This window comes from Rhamphochromis longiceps, linkage group LG14, assembly GCF_057381845.1.
Source record: "Rhamphochromis longiceps isolate RC_006_pf linkage group LG14, R_longiceps_female_GT1.1, whole genome shotgun sequence".
Taxonomy (NCBI): Eukaryota; Metazoa; Chordata; class Actinopteri; order Cichliformes; family Cichlidae; genus Rhamphochromis; species Rhamphochromis longiceps.
Genome location: NC_140570.1, coordinates 28414713 through 28434718, shown reverse-complemented (window position 1 = coordinate 28434718; position 20006 = coordinate 28414713). Strand labels below are relative to the sequence as shown.

General features: G+C 41.7%; 1 protein-coding gene across 4 annotated transcripts; it reads right to left on the bottom strand.

The window, feature by feature from the left end:
- Window positions 1–1190: 1190 nt before the first annotated feature.
- On the bottom strand, window positions 1191–18424 carry sytl2b (synaptotagmin-like 2b). Of its 4 annotated transcripts, none has more exons than XM_085380297.1 (20): window positions 18363–18424; window positions 16932–17084; window positions 15317–15480; window positions 14899–15010; window positions 13856–13904; window positions 13659–13761; window positions 13167–13572; window positions 12880–13085; window positions 8994–11483; window positions 7624–7737; window positions 7492–7542; window positions 7103–7197; window positions 6895–7011; window positions 5754–5923; window positions 5207–5309; window positions 4945–5106; window positions 4668–4752; window positions 2867–2969; window positions 2571–2776; window positions 1191–1961 (listed from the first exon to the last, which is right to left on the bottom strand). In XM_085380297.1, exons 1-20 carry the CDS (start codon window positions 18407–18409, stop codon window positions 1813–1815), a joined length of 5085 nt encoding a protein of 1694 aa, XP_085236423.1. In that variant the 5' UTR covers window positions 18410–18424; the 3' UTR covers window positions 1191–1812. The 4 variants fall into 4 exon arrangements, 3 of the variants coding, with proteins under 3 accessions (XP_085236423.1, XP_085236424.1, XP_085236425.1); XM_085380298.1 differs by having other exon boundaries at window positions 7657–7737; XM_085380299.1 differs by lacking the exon at window positions 7492–7542.
- Window positions 18425–20006: the final 1582 nt, after the last annotated feature.

Here is a 20006-nt window from a genome sequence, read left to right as displayed (position 1 = left end):
GTGCCACCGTCTCCAAACCATACATCATATCTGTCCTTCTGTCACAAATCACTGCTGATGCTCGTCTCCACCCACTCACCCAGTTCTGCTACTTCATTGTTACACCTGCTTCTGTCGCGTTCCTGGGTCTGTTGACCCAGCGTTTTGAGTTTTAGTTTATTTGGATGTTATGTTTAAGTTCTGTCGGGTAGCTAAGTTCATTTGTTTATTAGTTTCTCTTTGTGTTTTCTACCCCTGTATTTAAGTTTCCCTCTCCCTGTTTCATGCTGCGTGTCTTATGTTGTCAAGTTTATATTGTCTTGTCCGCGTCTCATGTTTCCTGTTTTATTTTGAAGGTCTGTGTCCTATGTCAGTGTAGTCAGCTTTGCTTCCTTTGTCTTGTTATGTCTAGTTATGACTAGTGTCAGCTGTTTCCCCATGTGTTTCCACTTCCCCTAATTACCCTTGTGTGTATTTAGTCTGTGTTTCTGTTCATTCTTTGTTAGGTTGTCTGTTGTTCACGCCTTGTTTGCCATGCCATGGTTCATGTTGTTTGTTTAGTTCTCCCAGTTTAGGTTAATCTTAGTTTTATTTCAGTTTGCCTTGCCCTTTGTTTGTACCTTTTTTTACCAGCCTCATTAAACAGCTCGCTTTTTGTTAATTCAAGTTTTGTTCCACGCTCTATTTTGTCTGCATTTTGGGTCCTCTGCGTCACTCCATACAGTCTGCCTCTGCCAGACCATGACAGCTTCCCTCTTATCGATGCGTATACCCTCTCTCGCTTCAACTGACCTTTATTCCTTGTTTCTCCAGCGCATACCTACACCTCTGTAGGACTCCACATCACATAAGCTAATTCTCTACATTTAAAGCTACTTTTAAAATCCCTACTACCACCTCTATACACCAACCTTTCCTTCTCTCTCACTGCCTCCAAGCACCCGCCACCCCACTCCTCCTCCTTTGGTTTTGTCCAACAGTAGCATAGAGTTTACACAAAATACCTTCACTGACAACCCTCCACATTTATCTGAGCCTGGGACCGGCAGTAGAAGTGCACTGGCTTGTTGTCATCTGTAACGGTTGTACAAAAACAGTTGAGATATTTCAGAGCTCAACAAAAAACACTAAGAAAAACCTGCTGTTAAATGTTAAATTTCTTATAATTTACTGAACAATTAAAAAAGACAGACTTGTTCAAATGATCTGTATTAAATGTCTTTTATTGCACTTGTGGTTAATATAATTAACACGGCACTTTAACAGTTCATCACACGTGAGATCTGTCTTTGGATTGAATTATATTTTTGAAAATACTGTCAATAATTGTTAGTCCAAGAAGCCATGTTTTCTGAAGACTCAGCTAAGTAAACAAAGGCTATATTGGCACTTCCAGGTGATATAACATTGATAACTTGTGGTATATACTAAGTGTAAGTTCTTCCAAATAACAATACAAATAAAAAATACCCAGTGTCTTATTAATGTTCGGCAAAAGACCAGGTGAAAGTGATGTTACTGTGTCGCATTAGAACAGAACAAACAACTTTAAGGTGCTGGAATTATAAAAATAATGTCGGCATTGGTCGATCCTCTTCTTAATTCTCATAGCTGTGTAAGAATATGAGTCTAAAAACAAAACTCACCCTCCAGAGGTTTCTCTAAGTGTTCATACCACCTTTATGCTGGGTGGCCCACAGGTTTCTGTAAAATTTCTGCCAAACTGATGACTCCAGTGTTTCACTCCGCTGCCTTTCATTTATTTTTAAACTTTGAAATGTAAAAGCAGTTTTACTTTATACTCGTCTGCAATCTCGTCACAGTTTGAGATATTTATTTGAAAGCGGTTTTTGCAGAGTTCAGCATTCTCAGCGGGAGTACGGCTTCCACCCATTCATTCGGGGTAGCCATCATGCGCTCCCACAGCGCCACCTCATAAGGACTCGAGTCCATCCAGTCCACCACTGCTCCGTAACTTCTGCCTACAGAGAGAGAGAGACAAAAAAAGCACAAAAAAAAAAAAAAAAAAAAAAATCATCTTTCCAGCATGAAACTGTTAAATTTCTTAGAATAATTAGCTCTTATCTACATCATATAAAGCCTTTGTTTTCTTTCTACACACTTTGATCTAGAAACACTACTCACATTATGTCATTCTGTTTTTGAAAATTACATTCTGCACACTTTTATGTTTCGCAGACTATAAAGGCTGTGCATGCAACCAGCCAACAAGAATGATCAAAGCATTGAAGATTAAAGACATTTCACATATATATATACTAAAATGAGCAAGTCTTACTGCTTTCACTCATAATGTAAACATCAAAGCTCCAATAACTTCACAACAGAAGGCATGTTCAGTTTGTCATTCAGTGCCACCTCAACTGGCAGCTGGAAACTTTGTCTATCCCATCTAACAGAGGTTGTCTTCATGATGTCTACATGACTGAAAGCACCGAGCTGATACCATGTGTCGCCAATACAATATTTGCATTTGCAGTGCTTGAACAGGTGTACCTAATGAAGCGGCCGCTGAGTGTATCTCATCAGGTTGCGTATTTTCATAAGTACTTCTTCCATCAGTAGCCTACCTGTTCCAGTCCCCAGCCTCAGGCCCCCCAGCAGGTTGCTTGCGAGCCTGTCTCGGTCCCACACAGTGAGCTCCACGCATGCCTCTGTTAGATCAGCCTCTCTGATGCCATCATACACCATCGTGTGGTTAAACACCGGATCCACCGTCCTCCGCAGCACACGCGTCTTCTGGCGACTTTTCCTGCTCGTGTCTGGCAGGACGAAGCTTCAAATGAGCGGGCAGAAGAAAACATGTCGTGACTAATACAGAAGAACCCCTTAAATAACTAACTTGAGATGAATCAGCTGTGCATACCACTTTACATATGGGTCGATGGTAGCCCTGATTAGAGGCAGGTTCTTGCATTCTTTCACCCAAATGTGAATCTCTCCAGTGCTGCAACTGTCTTTAGCTACACCTTTAAAGAAAATGACATTACATTTTTATGACTCTGGTATTTCTACACAAGTATAAGACTGAACTTAAAAACTAAAACATACTGCAGTAAGGGAGGTTAATACATAACATTTTATTACTGGATTTAAATGATGCTTTTCTTTCCTGCTTTTATTTAACTGGTAATCTAGGTTGATTCTTGCACACACTTTGTACAGTGATAGTCAGCTATAGTGCTGTGAAAAAGTATTTACTGTGCACGATTTCTTTGGTTTGTTACATATTTGTCATATTTGTTAAACGTTTCAGATCAAACACATTTTAAATATTAGACAAATATAACCCAAGGAAATACAAAATGCAGTTTTTACTCCTCTGCTGCAAAAGGCTGATGGGATATTGTCATCACCCTTCTGGGCGAGTTTACCAACCTACCTGGCAAAGTAATTACACCCCTAAATTTAATAACTAGTTCTGGCACCCGTGTCAGCAAGAACTGCAATCGAGCGTTTGTGATAACTGGTAATAAGCCTTTCATATCACTGTGGAGGAATTCAGGCTCGTTCGTCTTTGCAGAATTGTTTTAAGCAAGCCACAGTTGAAGGTTTTAAAGCATGAAAAGGCTTTTAAGGTCACACCAATCAGATTTAAGTCCAAACTTTGGCTAGGTCACTCAAAACAAAGAGTTCCTTAAGAACTCCACCTTTATACTCATACATGATTAAAAGTTCAAAATAATTCTTATTTATCGTTCACATTACATGGTTTGTTTGTTTTTAGATGGGCAGGTGTCAACTTTCATCATTTTAAGAAAAAACAGAAGCACTGTGAAAAATATCTCCATCCAGATTAAAAACATCAAGCATTTGGTGATGTAGAAATCTTGGCCAATCAGAAGCCAAGCGGAAGGCTTGAGTTTTACATTTGACTCAAGAGTGAGGTTCAACTTCTCCTAAACATCAGGGGAAACACTGACATCCATATTCTATTCATGCAACTGCAGATATTAAAATCTTGCCTTTAATAATAATAATGGATTGGATTTATATAGCGCTTTTCAAGGCACCCAAAGCGCTTTACAATACCACTATTCATTCACTCTCACATTCATACACTGGTGGAGGCAGCTACAGTTGTAGCCACAGCTGCCCTGGGGCAGACTGACAGAAGCAAGGCTGCCATATCGTGCCATCGGCCCCTCTGGCCAACACCAGTAGGCAAGTAGGGTAAAGTGTCTTGCCCAAAGACACAACGACCAGGACAGAGAGCCCAGGGATCGAACCGGCGACCTTCCGGTTACAGATGCGATTCCCAACCCCCTGAGCCACGGTCGCCCCTTTGTCTGCCACTGCAGGAAATCGCCTCATATAAAACAAATGATGTGTTGTGCAGTCTGATGTCAGAAAAGGAAAAAAGGCACATGCCTTTGACGTTATAGGACAAAATCTGTTTCCTCGCACAGAAGGAAATGCAGAGTATGAAAATCTTCAGCCAAAAAAAGTTTTTCAAAAGTCAAAATGCAAAGAAAAATACCCATGTATGTGAGGACAGGGTGTTACACAAGTCTTTTTTAACACGTCTCCCTTTAACCCGACTTTCTTCTGATTGGCTCTATGTCAGAATAACAGAAGCTTTGACAAACAGGTGAGAGAGGCTGCTGTGCTACTGTAAACAATACTGCTAATCTAATATAAAAAACAGAGGAGGATTACTTGCAGACCTTCGCTGTGGATGATCTGTGGCAGGAAACGTATGGCTAGTTTCATCTCTCCTCGGTCATTTGATGGCGCTAGCGTGGGCGTCGTCTAAGACACGGGAGACATTACATAAACACCCAAAAACGTCATCATGTGACAGCTGATATAACCAACTCAAACAAGACTCTGGAAAATAAATGAGCGGACGGACCACATTCTCCAGATAAACCGGCGTTATGCGATGAGAAAACAATGTCGCAGATAAAGAAGCCTTTGTGTGTGTTTATCTTTTTTTCTTACCCTGGCTTTCAGGGCTAAGTAGTTCATCTGGGTGTGGTCAAAGTCCCACTTAGACAGCTCCACGTCTACCTCGCCCAGGAAACTGTTCTTGCCAAACGTGTCATGATGCCAAACAGAAAGAATGAGTGTCTGGGTCCTGAGATACTCCATGCGAACTCTATACTGGGAGGATAGGAAAGAGCAGGGCGCTTTTATTTGCTGTCAGGCAAGATTTACGGTGTGGGAATATTTGTGTGTTGGTAAAATATCCACATATTCTTACTCTGAGGATCTCGTTAAAAGTCGGGTTTAACGTCTTCTTTTTTACCGATGTTTTCCTCTTTCCGAGATTAGCTTTATCGGGCGCCAGGTAGCTCTTGACATACCTTAAAAGGAAAGAAAACAAATCTTACAGAATATATGGAGGAAGTAGTCACAGTTAGTGGCCAAAAATGGGCTAAAATGAATAATAACTTTTGTGTGATATGGTGACAGAATATAGTAGAAATGGATAAATACAATAAGTTAAGAAAAAAAACAAACTTTCTTATACTTCAAGTTTCTAGTGAAAGCTGAGGAAACATCATGAACCACATGTACTGTTGTTCTGACCTTGCCACTTTGCTATATTGCAGGTAAATGCTAGTGCTATAGTGGCTACAGCCATCTCTTATATACAGTCAATACTCTGTATATGCCCCTCTTTATTATTTTACAGTGACTTAAAAGAAACCTGGAGTCCTTTTTTGGTGGGGACAGGTGAAAACATGATGCAGGAATATCACGTTTCCTTTCATTGGTTTATAATCTAGTATGGAAGTAGCACTCACGGATCTGAGCGGCCCCTTTTCGGGTCTACAGCAGCCAAGTCTCGGCACTCGGCCACAAAAATATGAAACTCTCTGAGCCGCTGGACGTAGTTGATGGAGAACTGGATGCTTCCCTGGACCTCCACATTCGCAAAGTCTGCACTGTACATGGTCATCACACTTCCACTTAGCTGAAAGCATACGCAAACATGAAGATAAACATTGTTTATTATAAAAAAAAGCAGAAGACGGTCTGATGCATGCATGTTTGAGCTTTTGGTTATTGAGTTTTATTGTGCAGCAGGTACAGACGGAGAAGGAATGTGTGAGGTACAAACAGTGACCGGAGTTCTTGTTAGTGCACTTTTCTATACTTTGACCTGATCAGTGCTACAAACCTTAGCGCTGGAAAGTTGCTGTGAACTGCACTAAGGTGTGGGGAGGATTCAAATTTCTTTTAGAGCTATCAGTTTTCTCCTTTAAAATCATCTCTATGGATAAGCTTTAAAAAAAGCCCTACTTGACAAACCTCATATCTCACTCAGCATTTCAGTATTTGTTGCTCCAGGGCTCACTGGAGCTTCCTAAGGCCTGAGAAGTGGTAAAATCACAACAAAATTTAAATTTACGCTTGATTAAAAGTGTTCACTAATGAAGATTTGGCTGAAGACCAACTTTGTTTAGCTAATGCACATCTGCTCACGTCTGGTTAGCCTCCCACTGTTCAGCTGAGGTGCAGTGCACAGATGCTTGGCAGCTTTGGGATCTTTCTGATTCTGGCTGTCATCCCGACATGGGGGCAGTGGTGGTAGAAACATTTATTTATGTCAGTATCAATACAACTGGAGATATTCTACTTCACATAATATTCAAAGTATAAGAAAACTGATGATTAATGCTCATATTAAACAAAGTTTACAAAAGAATGAGGTCAGTGTATCACTGTAGGCCACGACATGTTGGCGGCTGTGCCAGCAATAGCATGAATGCTAAGTGGAATGCAGCCTTCAGTACACCTGTATTGTTAATTTAAAGCTTTTGTTGTGGAAAAAGGTTTCTCTAGTTCAGCTTAAAGCCAAGAAGCAGCGCAGTTAAAGTGAGAGATAAGTGAATGGGAAAAATGCGCATGCAAAGCGATGCATTCTGCTGTGTATAAACATACAGAAGACACAGACGGCCTGCCAGAAGAGATGGTGAGGTTAGACATTGAGCTGCCCATTATTAGTCTTTCTCGGGGGTAACTGTCCTCGCAGGTGGAGTCAGTGGTTTCGCCAGGATCCTACAACACAGACAGCAAACAAAGCTCTGTGCTCGAAGATGCAGTGCAGGCTTTTTTCTACAGGACTAAAAGATGCAAGAAGTCATTTTACCTCCTTCTGTAAGAATGAAGGAACTGATTTGCTCATCTTCTTCAGGTGGTCTGGATCCGAAAATAAGGCCGAGGAGGGTGATGCGATAACAGAAGCTAGAGCGTGGTTAGTTGGGAAGCAGAAGATTAAAATACTGATTAAATTTCCGCTATGATCGCAAGAAAATGTATATCCTCCGGAGACCCAGCCTAATTATGCATGTCCTCTGTAGTAGACACAAAAATCAGAGAAAAAGTTAAACTGAGAGATACTTTTTTCCCTTGGTTCTCAGAAGGATAAAATAAGATAAGTATTTGTCTTATCATGTCTCGCATAAAGTTCCTAATGTTGTAAATCTGCTCAACATTTGGCAATAAAATCCTTTCTGAAAGGAAAAAGGCAGTTTCTACCATCGTTAACGCGCCTGAGGTCAGAAGTTGAGTCCTGTCTTCTTTCTTGTCCTTGGAGAAACAGAATTACAGTCATCTCAAATTGTGTCTACAAATGGAAGATTCGGGCTTTAGCATTGAGAACATGCTCACGTGGTGATAATGATGCGGTGATATCCTCCATACTTTTAGCCAGATTTTTGGGCCGTGCTTCTGCTCGCCGCAGTGCTTTCCTTACAGGATTTTGGTCACAGTCATCATTTTCACCTGCAATCAGCGGAAAACGCTCTGATTAACTGATTAATGGTCTTGAAAGCTGAGAAAGCACCATGAAGCAAATTAAGGGCACTGATTAATGGCTGTCGTCTGGATCCTGGATGCGTGGAGGAAACTTTTAGACTTGACAAAAGGTATAAATAAGGTTTATCTATTCTTATTTGAATGATAAATAGTCTGAAATATTTTTAAACTGTTCTAGGAAAAAAAACCCAGAAGCATGTGAAAAATGGCAATCACAGTATCCCACTACAGTGTTTTTCGGTTAACGGCATTGCAATGCAAAGACAAGAGGCTAATCTGCTAATCTTTGACAGCTGATTATGAAACAGCTTTTGATCAGCTGATTATTGCAGCTCCATTTACTTTGAATCCACAAATGAAAATCGAAGTATTTGAAGTTTGAGGTTTACAATGAGGTAATAATGAAAATACAAAAGAAAAGAAATTAACCTTTAAACAATTCAAGGTTTGAGGTTTGAAGAATACTATATAGCACTATAAAACTACTGTTGGTGAAATGTTGTTTTGTTTTTGCTTTTTAATTAAGTTACCCAGCCCACAAATTAAACACAGACAGCTGACTGCAGGTACACAGTCTGTTTACTGAGATTTGCTGTTGCCAACACAGATAACCCGACACGGACACAATGTCAAGGACACAGCTGGATCCAAGCCATGATGACAAACTGTATCGGAGTGTACACACAGGAGTACGACCTACACAAAACAGCTGTTGAAAAAAATTAGATTGATATTTGCGATGAATGGGAGGGATGCTCGTTTATTTATTTTCTGGTTTATTTTATGCAAACTAATTCATTTCAATTTCTTTAAATGTTTCCAGCAACCCACTGGTACTATTTGCAGATGTCACCCATAGGTTGCTACAGATCACCTGACGCGAGGATAATCCATCTTCAAACAATCCCGGGCCACCTTGGATTTACTGTAATTTACATGAGCACACCTGGTCTGCGATGCGTCTCTCTGAAGCAGGGACTGCTGGTTGTATTCTACTTATAGACAGTCTCTGTCTGGGCTATTCAAATGACCCATTTCAAAAGGTAACGATATCACAAGGTCATAGCAGTTGCAGTGCACTGTTCAACCACTATTTTCTCAAGCATAACTGTAGCTGAAGGAAAGAAAAAAAAACACTTTATGACGACATGTATTTTAGAGAGAAGTTCTTGTTTTGAGTTGCAGTAGAAAGTAAAAACATCAGATTGAAAACTGGTGCTTACGATTTGAACTGTTTCTCGAGTTGGACCAGGTTTCTGACGTGCTGCTCACAGAGGACTCCTGGCCAGTGTCTGAGCTGCTGTAGTTTGCCCACAGGGGGCGTTGACTCATCTTGTTGACCTTCCTGCTGTATCGCTCCTCAGAGCTAACCGGTGTGCTGGCCCTCACCGGCCCAGTCAGATCCAGTTCATACCCAGATTTGCCCTCTGACCCCTCGTCCTTCACGGCCGGAGCGAGTGAGGTGTGGACGCTGGTCTTATCCGTCATCCCCAGGTAGTGCCGGTAGTCTCTAGGAACAAAGGCGCGTGCTCGTGGAGTCAGAGCCTCCGTTTCCTCTGATCGTCTCGGCACTATAGCTTTCTCAGGGTTCTGCCTTTGCTTTCTGCTCTGAGAGTGAACAGGGCTGACATCCATTTTCAGTTTGCTTTGATCTTTTTCATCGGGAATGCTCAAAGCGAACATGCTGGTGGCGCGGCGCATAGAATTACCCCGACTGCTCGAACAACCAAAGCTGTCTTTTCTGCTCTTAGGAATACGACTCTCTTTTCCTGAGCTGTTTTGTGGTTTTGAAGTTTTCTCCTCTCTGCTGGAATCTTTTGAGCTCTTTCTGGACAATCTTTGTTGGCCTGACTCAGTTGAGTTATAATTAGGTGGGTTGTTTTTGCCATCACCCAGTGCTCTGGACCCAGAGCCCGTCTGTCTGTCATGTGGCGACTTTGATCGATTCAGAGGAGGTGGAGATGATTTCATCACGGCTGGTCTTGTTTTCTCGACAGCAGAGGATAGTCTGTAAATCTCTGGATCAACAACCTTTACGTCCTGAGACGACAGCTGAGCACTTATTCCCTCTTTCCTTTTGGGGCTTTTGGGTTTGTCAAAGGAAAATGATCCCTTGGAGTCTGATGTGGCCTCATCCCAGAACTCGCGTAGAGTGTTAAACTGGGCCCGGCTTGTGCCGAGGCTCGGAGACAGCTTGTCTATTCTCTGATTCAGCGGCATAATAGAAAAATTTTGATGATTTTTGTCATAGTTTTCATCGTCACTGCCTGACTCATTGCCAATTGACCTCAGGTCATATTCTGATTTTGTGAATCTTTTATTCAGTTTCGCCTGATTTGCTCCACGAGCCACCTTACCATCTCCGAAAGCTCTAGGTTTGCCGGTATAAAACATGGGCTTGTTCCTCTCCTGCTCCCAGAAGGATTTGAGCTGCTTTATTCGCTCTGCAGTGCTTTCTTGGTTTTGCAACGCCTGCCTATTTAGATGAGGACTGTTAGTCCTGTCTTTATTGGATGAGTCCTCTTTTCTTTTTGGAGACATGCTCGAATGAATGCTTTTATCCTCACCTGAACCTCTTTGAATTTGTGCTTTTGTGGTGATCTGCACATCATTCCCAGGTTGCTTATAGTCCATGTACACATTGTTTCTGGTTAAACAGAGCTTCTCAGAATCCAGGCTGGCCCTTGTTAGAAGGTCTGTATCCAGCTGAGACACGGGGAGACTTTTTGAGAGCTCTTCTGGCAGCAGGACTTCTCTTGGTTCAGAAAAGCTGTCAGGTTTGATTAAAAAGATGCTCTCAGACTCTGGACTGATGGCCGTCCTTGCCGGTGCTCTTGTTGTGCAAAAAACCTCAGCATCTGAACCTCTTCTCTCACTGGACAGCAACATCAAATAATCTGACTTGTATGTTGAATCATCATTACCCTCTTGGGGCAAATTAATCACCAGATTGTCTGCTTGCTGGTGGTTATTTAAATGAACACTCTCTCCTACATCTGTAGTGATTAGCAGCTGCTGCTCTCTTTCATCACTTGGATTTGAAGCGTATTTATCATAAATCTCATTCCCGCTGTATATTCCAGGAACCAACGCCATATCAGACCTTTTCTCTGTCGTCAGCTGAGCAGATTTTTGACCTTTGTCGCCAGACGAGACCGACTTCCCAATGAGTATTTTAGGGCCTGTATTGCTTTTCTCCCAGAACGACTTCAGATGAGATATTTTAGGTGGTTGGCTTTCATCGGCATCGTCTTTCACATCTTGTGAATGCATTCTCTCTCTGGTACCCGTCTTCACCTCCTCTTGTGATTCAATCACTTCCTTGCTGCCTCTTCTGTCAGCGGCTCTAAGCTCTTTGTCATTGTTGATCTGTCTTTGTAAATGATTCCTCTTTGTTTCAAGCGTTTCCTTTTTCCTGTCACTTATCATATCCACAGCATCTTTCGACAATAAATCCTCAGCTCTTAATCTACTAACTTCCACATGTTTGTCAGGGCTCTTTGTAACCACTGGATCGTCTGAATTTAGCCAATCGCTGCTGTCCGTGCTGCGGCTGAACCACTCCAGCACCTTTGCAATGGATTCCTCATCCTCACCAGTGGGACTGGTGGCCTGAGTGGATAGCTTAAACACATTTGCATGATTTGACCTCTGGGTTTGCTGATGAGACTTATCAACGAAGTTGAGATCATAGGATACAGGGAGATCTGGATCTAAAAAGCAACGTGGGGAAATAGAATTAGATACTTGGCTCTACTTCAATAAGCGGCGGGATTACAACATCAATTTAATGAATAAATAAAACAGTATTAGTGTACAAGGTGTGACCAAAGAGCGCTACAACCCACTGAGGAAAAAGCATTTCTGACTTCAATTTCAGCTCTCTGCCCTTCAAGGTCTTCTCCTTGTTCACCTCTGGACTTATCCAGCACTCCTGTGTTTTTAAAGTCACTCTACAGAAGTCAAGTTCACTGTGATGCTTGCTGGATCTCCTGAAGTTTTGACACATTAAGTTAAGTTTAAAGGCCCCCAAAGGTTCTGACCTTCAAATTTCTCATCTTTAAGTTGGTGGGAGCCGAATTTGTCTCTTTCTTTTATCTGTTATAAGCCGGTGCAATGTTCTCCTTCGGCTGCCCTGGTACATTACAGGAGAGTTCAACATTGACTCACTAAATTCACAGCACACAGTAGAGAAAATGTGAAAAACAAAGCAAAACACTGACTCTCTCTCAGATAAGCTCCTAATTTGATGTGTCGCCTTCAAGTTTAGACTCTCCTTCACCGGTGATGATCGCCGGCATGAATGTCGGGTTACCTTAAACCTGAATTTGAGGTTAAATTTCTGGTGAAATCACAGATGTGTGAGTGCATGAGGAGTGCTTGCGTACTGTAGGAGTGCTGGAAGCTTGCAGAGGCGGAAAATAAGATGACCCTGAAGGGGAAATGGACCTCATATAGCAGTATAACTTTGCGGTGTTGCTATATTGATGGCAGTGTGATTTCATATTTAGTCTAAAGTAAAACATTTTAACAACATTTTAAGAGGGTGATAAAACTTGCTGACCTTAGCAAACCCTCGATTTTTCATTCAGGCGATCGCCCCTTTTAATTGTGTCTTATATTTGTTTTATTGCCCAATACATTCAGATAATCTTATTTTCCTAATTATGGTTTAGAGCTCATTCTTGAATCTTAGTACTTAAATATTCAAATGGTGAATATTGTGTTTATTATACTTGCTACAAATCAGTATGTTAGATAGTCGTCCACAGTGGAGTTAAATTGGATTTGCTGGAATTACGATATATTATCTTCTGTTAAATTTTTGGACATTGGCTGAAGTGGGGAAAAAAAAAAGATTAATCGTCTGTCTGTAGCAGACAAACAGAGGAAAATACCAGAATGGAAGATACACTCGGGGTCACAAGATAAATAAAAGATGAAGAATGAAAAAACAATATTTCCCCCCAAAAAATGTCAGTTTTTCAGACTTTTCTCTGATTTTATTCATTTTTTTTAAACTTTCACCTCTTTTCATCTCCTCCAATCCTTGAAAGAGGAATACATGCCTGAAAGCCCTGCCCTGTCGTACCTTGTTACTGAACTTACCCACAATGTTTTGGGGCAAACTCAGCTCCTCCTGCCTCATCGCTGGCCCCACACGGCTGTTGTTTTCTTTGTCCTGAATGTTGGTGGTAGGCAGCGTGACAAAATTCAAAGGTGGAAGCTCTCTTTGAGGTTGGTCATCTCGTTCTTCACTCCTCTGCGATGGTCCCGTCTCAGTGGACGCATCACTTCTTGTGTATCTGGACACTCTGAAAATATACAGGTTGTGAGTTACAGTGGAAGGATGCAAACGTTTAATTACAGGTTCCCAGTATAAGTTTCCCACTGACCTGTCTCTTGTTATAGAAGCTGGGTTTCTCTGTCTTTCCAGACTTGAATTGGAGGAAACCTGAGAGTTGTCACACAGTGACTGCAAGGAGTTTTCATCTGCAGATGTGGATGACCGGGCTACCTGATTAGACACTGCACTTTTTTGAGGCATTTCATCTTGGCTCTTCAGGCCAGACTGATTAGAGCTCCCGCTGGATCCCCGCTGCAGCCTCCGTCGTGGTGTAGGAATAATCCCCGCTGACCCCGGCTGAGCATCCAACCCCAGGCCGTTGCTTTCAGACGGACTGAGAGGACGTCTGGAGAGAAAGGTCCTCTTCTTTGGCACTGGCCTAAAACCTACAGAGGAGCCCTCTGATGTCTGATTGGCCTCACCTGCTGGGTGATTCTTCAGTGGAGAGATGGGCTCTGAGGACAGAAAAGATAAGAGGCTCACTGCGGGATACCCTCAGATAGCCCCGCAAAGATCTGTATGTTCAAATTTCAGTTCAGACCTGTCTCCAGTGACTCCTGGTCTCGACTGGCTGACAGGTAATGATTATTTTCAGGAGGCTCAACAACAACAAGGGAAGCACGGTTAAAAGGGTTATGCCTCGGCTTGAAGACAGAAAAGAATGAAATGCGCTGTTAACTCTACAACAGGAAAAAAGAAATGGAAAAAAGAAAGTCCAGCCTGTTTTTCAACACGTACCATTCTCGGGGAACGAATCCCTGAACTTTGATTCTCTTTTTCTGCATCACTGGGAAAAAAGAATAAAAAAAAAAAGGGTGTATTTTTAATCTAATATGTAAACAACACCGTGCATGACTGGGACTCGCGACAGTAAAGAGTAATGACATTAAAGAAGCAAAAGATGTCTGCCCATCCAAACCACCCAAACATCAAAGGAGCAAACATATGAGACAACACTTGCAACATGTCTATGTTGTGGCTGAATTAAATTAATCTAATGCAATTCATTTAACTGCGTTTAAATCTCATGTGATGTAACGAAGCAATGGGAAATAAATGCACTGCAAACCAACACTGTCAGAGTGCAAATACCTGAGAGGGGCTAAGTCAAATATTGACTGCACTATAACAGAAGTGTGCTGAATGTGTGGCACAAAGTGACTTCACTACACAGTCAACTGTGTGACTAATCCAGTCTTATATTAACAAAAGGTCTTACAATAAAAAACAATCTTCTCATTCAAATTAGAACCACAGGATAGGACGATCCTGACATTTTTTTTTTTGCATAACTTAATTTCAAACATAACAACAACATCTCGTTATGTCCCAATCGGAGTAATTGCTCTGAGAGTTTTATCGAGTTAAACACTTTGCCCAGAAGGTACAGTAGCCGCTGCCTGGCTATAAAACAGATGTATTCCTTGTCAGCACCACCTATGTTTACACAGGCTGAGTCACAAGACTCCGAGTACATATTCACACTGACAGGGTGACGAGAGAGATAAACAGAGCTGGTTCAGCCTCAAGTGATAATATCAGTGTCTGGTAGCGTTACATGTGAACGCATCCTTCGCGGTCTGTTTCTCGAGTCACAGTGAAGCTGGTACTGGTATCAGATCGATATTAGCACGGCAGGATCAATACTTGTAATTTTTTTATATACAGTTTGTTTTGGACATCATTGAATAGACCTCAAACATGAGAAATGCCTGAACCTTTTTGTGTTGACATAATAACATTTGCAGTATTGCACAGCACTATAGGAAACAACTGCTTACCTAATCTGCTGTGGCTGCTCTGCTTCCAGCTGTCTGGCAGGTTTCAGTGGAGGAACAATGTCTGAAGCTCGACTGCTCGCGACCTTGGGTCTGTCAAGTCTAAGAGAACCATCTGCAGGAGAGAGAGGTTTGGAAAAGTCTGTGAATAACAACACTGTCCAGGTTGATGAAGCAGAATAATTCTGATTTTCACCACACGTTGAGAGGGAATTCTTTCCTGGCCTCATTTCTGACCTCAGCACTCTGTATGTATTTACCTCCGAAAGGCTAAAACATTTAAATCCAGCAGATCAGTAAAATCTGTACTTGCCTCTGTTGTGATAACAGGGTGCTGTGGTCAAAAAGAGGAAAAGTTTTTTTCCCCTGAGCACGAAATGTGCATTTAAAACTCTTAGCGAACAGTGCAGAATGAGCAGACCTAAACTAGCCGCTTTTCCTTGTTTCATGGAAGCCAGAATGATTTCCGAGCCGTGGATCTTGTCCCTGTGTCTGCGTGACTTGGCCTCGTAAAACCACTCTCCTGTCAGGTACTTCAGTTTAGCGTCAGACTGGGAGGTATTGTTTACTATGTCCTCCAGTTTCCTGTTAGGATATAATAAAAAGAATAAAATAGACATACACAAAAGAGAAATGAAGTGAAAACGCTCAAGTGGAGAGGTTTTTTCTGTATAATTTCTAGTTCTTTTATGCAGTGTGTTAATCCTAGCTGAGTGGCACGTCTTGCTGAATGGCTACAGACACAAAAAAAAGCAAAAGCGAGACAATGCTCGCTTTCGGTTGCACTGAATGAAAAATCTGACACCATTTTAATTCACTTTGAGCAGGACTAACCTGCAAATATGGGGTGAAATACAAAGCCAAGAGCGCAGAAAGGACAGACAAACTCCCAAAAATCTTTTAAAGGTGTTCACAATGCAATCAACATAACACAAATTCTCTTTTGTGTTTTTAATCGTGTGAAGCATTTTTCAGATTTAAGCTTAAGCTAATGATAAGCTTCTGATTTTACTGTGCAGGAATTCGGAAAACATTTCCATCAACTTTAAATTGAATCAAAGAGGGAACAAAAAAATTCCTCCGCCTTGAGCTGACTGCTCCAACTCATCTTTCCTCCTTCACAGAGGAACTCGGTGGTCATGGGAAAAAAGGGTAGCACATTATTACAGACTGTTGGCTTAATCCTTTTACACTAGACTGGCCGAGACACAGTGAGCATTCAGCCCCCCGCTGATGGAAAAAGTCAGGCCGGCCAATTGCATTAAGGCCACAACAAAAAGCACGCTGTTTGATGGCATTCTCGATTTTTGAAAATGAAATCAAAACAGGGTACACAGCATCGGGGATTTTTGATAGTTTGCCCGCATGGTTGCAATTTGAAAGACGAAGTGTGCACTTTTGTTTCAGGACATGGGAGAGGCCAGAGAAGATGTGAGCTTCTTGTTTGTCTTCACACACCCTGAATATGCACAGTGAGGAAGTTCTGACCCCGCCCGAAGGTGCTAAGACGACAGGGAAACAGCAGATGTCAATTGTTTTAAAAGTCCTAAAAAGATATGACCAAATTAAACTTCTTTTCCCCATCACGTTCGACACTCTTGATGCATCTCCCATCACTGAGGCCTTTAAGGGTTTCTATTCCTGTCCATCAGACCAGCATGATCCTCTCCCACGTGTGGACTTGGCTGTAATCTAATTGCTCATCTCACATTGAGGTTTCTCAGCTACGGAGGCAGCGTCTGTGTCCAGCCAAGCTGTTACTGTGTTATTGGATTATGAGCAGACAAATATTATTTTGACGATCCGACAAAGGCCTCTTCTCACAGAACGGGTGACAGAGGGACTTGGGAGTTCTTATTAAATCAATAAAATGACATTAGCTCAACAACATGACATTAACTTAAGAGTCAGCCCAAAATGTCTCAGCGCATGTCAAGAACAGAGCCAAGCAGCGACACGCGAGTAAACAGTGGCTTAAAGGACGCCCAAAAATATGACTTCATATCGTCATACGTGACTGAGACTCAAATTTCAACCTGACTCTCTCCTCCTCTGCCTTCTTCAGTTCAGCATCCCTCTTCAGCACCGTCATGATCATCGCCTGCTCCTCCTCCGTCAGGTGGCTCAGGTCTATCATGGTTCCTTCTCCTGCTTTTCTCAGCGGACAGGTGTGGAAATGGTTGCTGGTTCTGTCAAAGTATACAGCAGTTAATTCAGATCCTGTAAAGTTCTCAAAGTTTAGAGCTGTACCCTTAACTCTTTACCCCTTGAAGGACTACCAGCAGTGACACCTAGAAGCTCTTCTCTGATCTAAGTGGTTTCTTTAATATTTCAGGTCTGCTTATAGAACAAAATGACTGGGTTTGCATTAGAAGTTAATGAGGGTGGTCACTGTCTATGCAGCTACCCCTCTATACAGCAGGCTTCTCATTAAGAGTGACGTGGAGCCCATTTTTTCCAATTTAAACCAGAAGCCGGTCCAGTATTTAAAGCAATGAAAATAATTCCATTAGAGGAGTTATTGTTAAAGCTGTAGCTCCTATATTTTCTACTTTACCCAAGTATATAGCTGCCTTAAGCTGCTTTAAACTTCTAGTGCACTGCTATGGTTCTATCATGTGACTGATGGAGGTTTAACAAGGTTTACACAGAAGGTTAAACCTACAAAACCATCAATATTAAAGATCAAATCAGGGGCTCCTGTTATTTTTTGGCTTGTATGTAGTTTCATAGTCACATCTTATAGAAGCTCACACAGTGAATTTCTGGATATTGAATATGGGAACTTTTTTGAAGAAGGAGGTCAGGTTGGAAAGTAAGCAGCTCCTTAACCACGGGAACAGCTGCTTACACACTGATGCTATTGATATAAGCAAGTCATATATATTAATGAGCCACAGGCACGTATTTACTGTTACTCTAATAAGTACCCAAATTATGTTTAGAGTAATAAGGGTGCCTGAGAAAAAAATATTCTATCAGTGGTGCTAAACCTTAGCTGGTGTGCTCTTTTTTATATAAAAAAGTTTATCAAGCGAAAGAGATGCTGATACTTTAACACTAAACTTTGACATCTGGACAGTAACGCGAGGAATCGTCTGGTCTTTGTGCAGCTGATGATTCCTTCAGAGATAACCAGCAACAGGGCGGACGCAAAAGTTTTCTTTGGCTGAGCAAACTTAAGCACATGAACGTTTCATAGAGTAAAAAATGGTTTTAAATGAAGCACACCTGAGAAGTCTCATGTTAACCTATTAACGTGAGTGGCAGAGGTTTACCTTAAATCTCCAGAGAGTGTCACTTCCTTTCTTTCCACTTCAAACTCAACAAGTGTAAAACATCGTTTGTTTGTGTTTTATATTTGCCTACCTTACAGGACACCTGAGGACTTCTCACAGCCCGCTTCTGTCTTTCCCATCTTCATGTTTTACAAAAAAAGAGAATCACACGGGAAATAAAGTTTTTACCTCCTCCACAGGTCTCCTGCTGCTGGATGCGCCGGATCTCCGGACATGCGCGTGGGAGGGGGCGGACTCAGAGCGCGTGCATGGGGAGGATCTGATGAGCATGAGCTGCAGTTTTTAATTTGACTTTCAGTAACTATATAAATATTTATTTTTATTTAGTGAATGTCTGGGTGTTTCATGTCAAATTCAAGCTTTAATTTTAACTGATCTAACACTTAAATATAAATGAATTATGCAGTCAGTGGTGTAATGCCAGGTAGTGTCCAGCAGGTGTCTCCAGTTTACACACGTTGACATCATCGGTCTGTTTGACAAAAGGGTGTGAGCATCCTCACGGGCAGGCGAGGCTCTAGGACAGCCCAAACCTCAAATACAAGCTTACAGCAAGGCACTGTTTTCCCTTCCGCCTGCACTCTGAATGCTGTGAAATTATTTGGAGTAAGCAGACCATAAATATTCCCACGGTGACCCTGATGTGGTTTCAGGGCACAGCCACAGTTTCAACACCTGAGTCCTTCCTGGTTTCATGTTTTCAGCTTAGGAAGAGCACAAATAAAAACGGTTGGAAAGTGAACTGTGACATAAGCTGCACAAAAATCCTGTTATAGGTTTTATATTTGAATAGCTCATGAATTGTGCTGATTTTATTTAGGTCTAATACATTTTAGACTCTGACTTCTCTAGTCAGCAAATTAAACCTTAGTCTACGGAATATTTTTCCCTTTATCATTTAACCGTCTTGTGACCCCTACAGCAAAAAACAAAACAACTGTCCTGAACCAAAGACCTTAAAAATCTTTGGCAACTGGTTAGTAACCATGTGACTATGTTGTCTACTAAAGCAGGATGTCATCTGCTGGATAAGATCCTTCAGGTGAGTCTCTGATCTTAAAGATAAAGTAGACAGAAACCCATAAAGGAAACACTCTCCCCTCTGTTTTAAGTGCCTTCCATCAGAGCAGCTGAGGGTGTATACATGTGGTCTAAAAATCAGCCTCACGTAGGATCACTACTCAGCTTTCCTGTTTGATGGCCTTGTGTTTAACTCATCAAGCCCTCTCCCTCATCCCAAGCAGCAATTTACTGAATGGCCATTTGTTGACTGGCTTCAGAAGCAAGTTGATGTCCACAGACTTCTAATGAGCGTGTTTACAACCTGGAATAAAAAACCCATTATAGTCTCAATGTTAAATTCTCTTCTTCACAAAACCTTTAGAAGTGTGCATCTTTTTATAAACCTACTAAAATAGACTTTAGGAATTAATGATAACTACTAGGGACATGAGGGTTCACAGGACAGATGTTAATCTGCAGTGTTTAACCCTTAATCCTACAAGAAACCATATTCAGCAGACTCAGATTGGCCTCCCAGTTGAGATCAGGATATCCCACAAATAGTGATGTAGCATCCCAATCCTACTACAGCACGGGTGGGCAATTCATTTTCCCCAAAGCCACACCAATGAGTTCACAGAGATTCAAATTTATACTGAGCAGAACTGAGTTTAGTTTATCCATGTGGTCCTCCACACCATTCCTAGTGCATGCAGCCCCCTGGAAAAATAATCTCCCAACCCTGCAAGGTGTGATCAACATAAAAATTTAATGTCAAAAGCTACAAATTCTTTTAATATCTTCCAATTA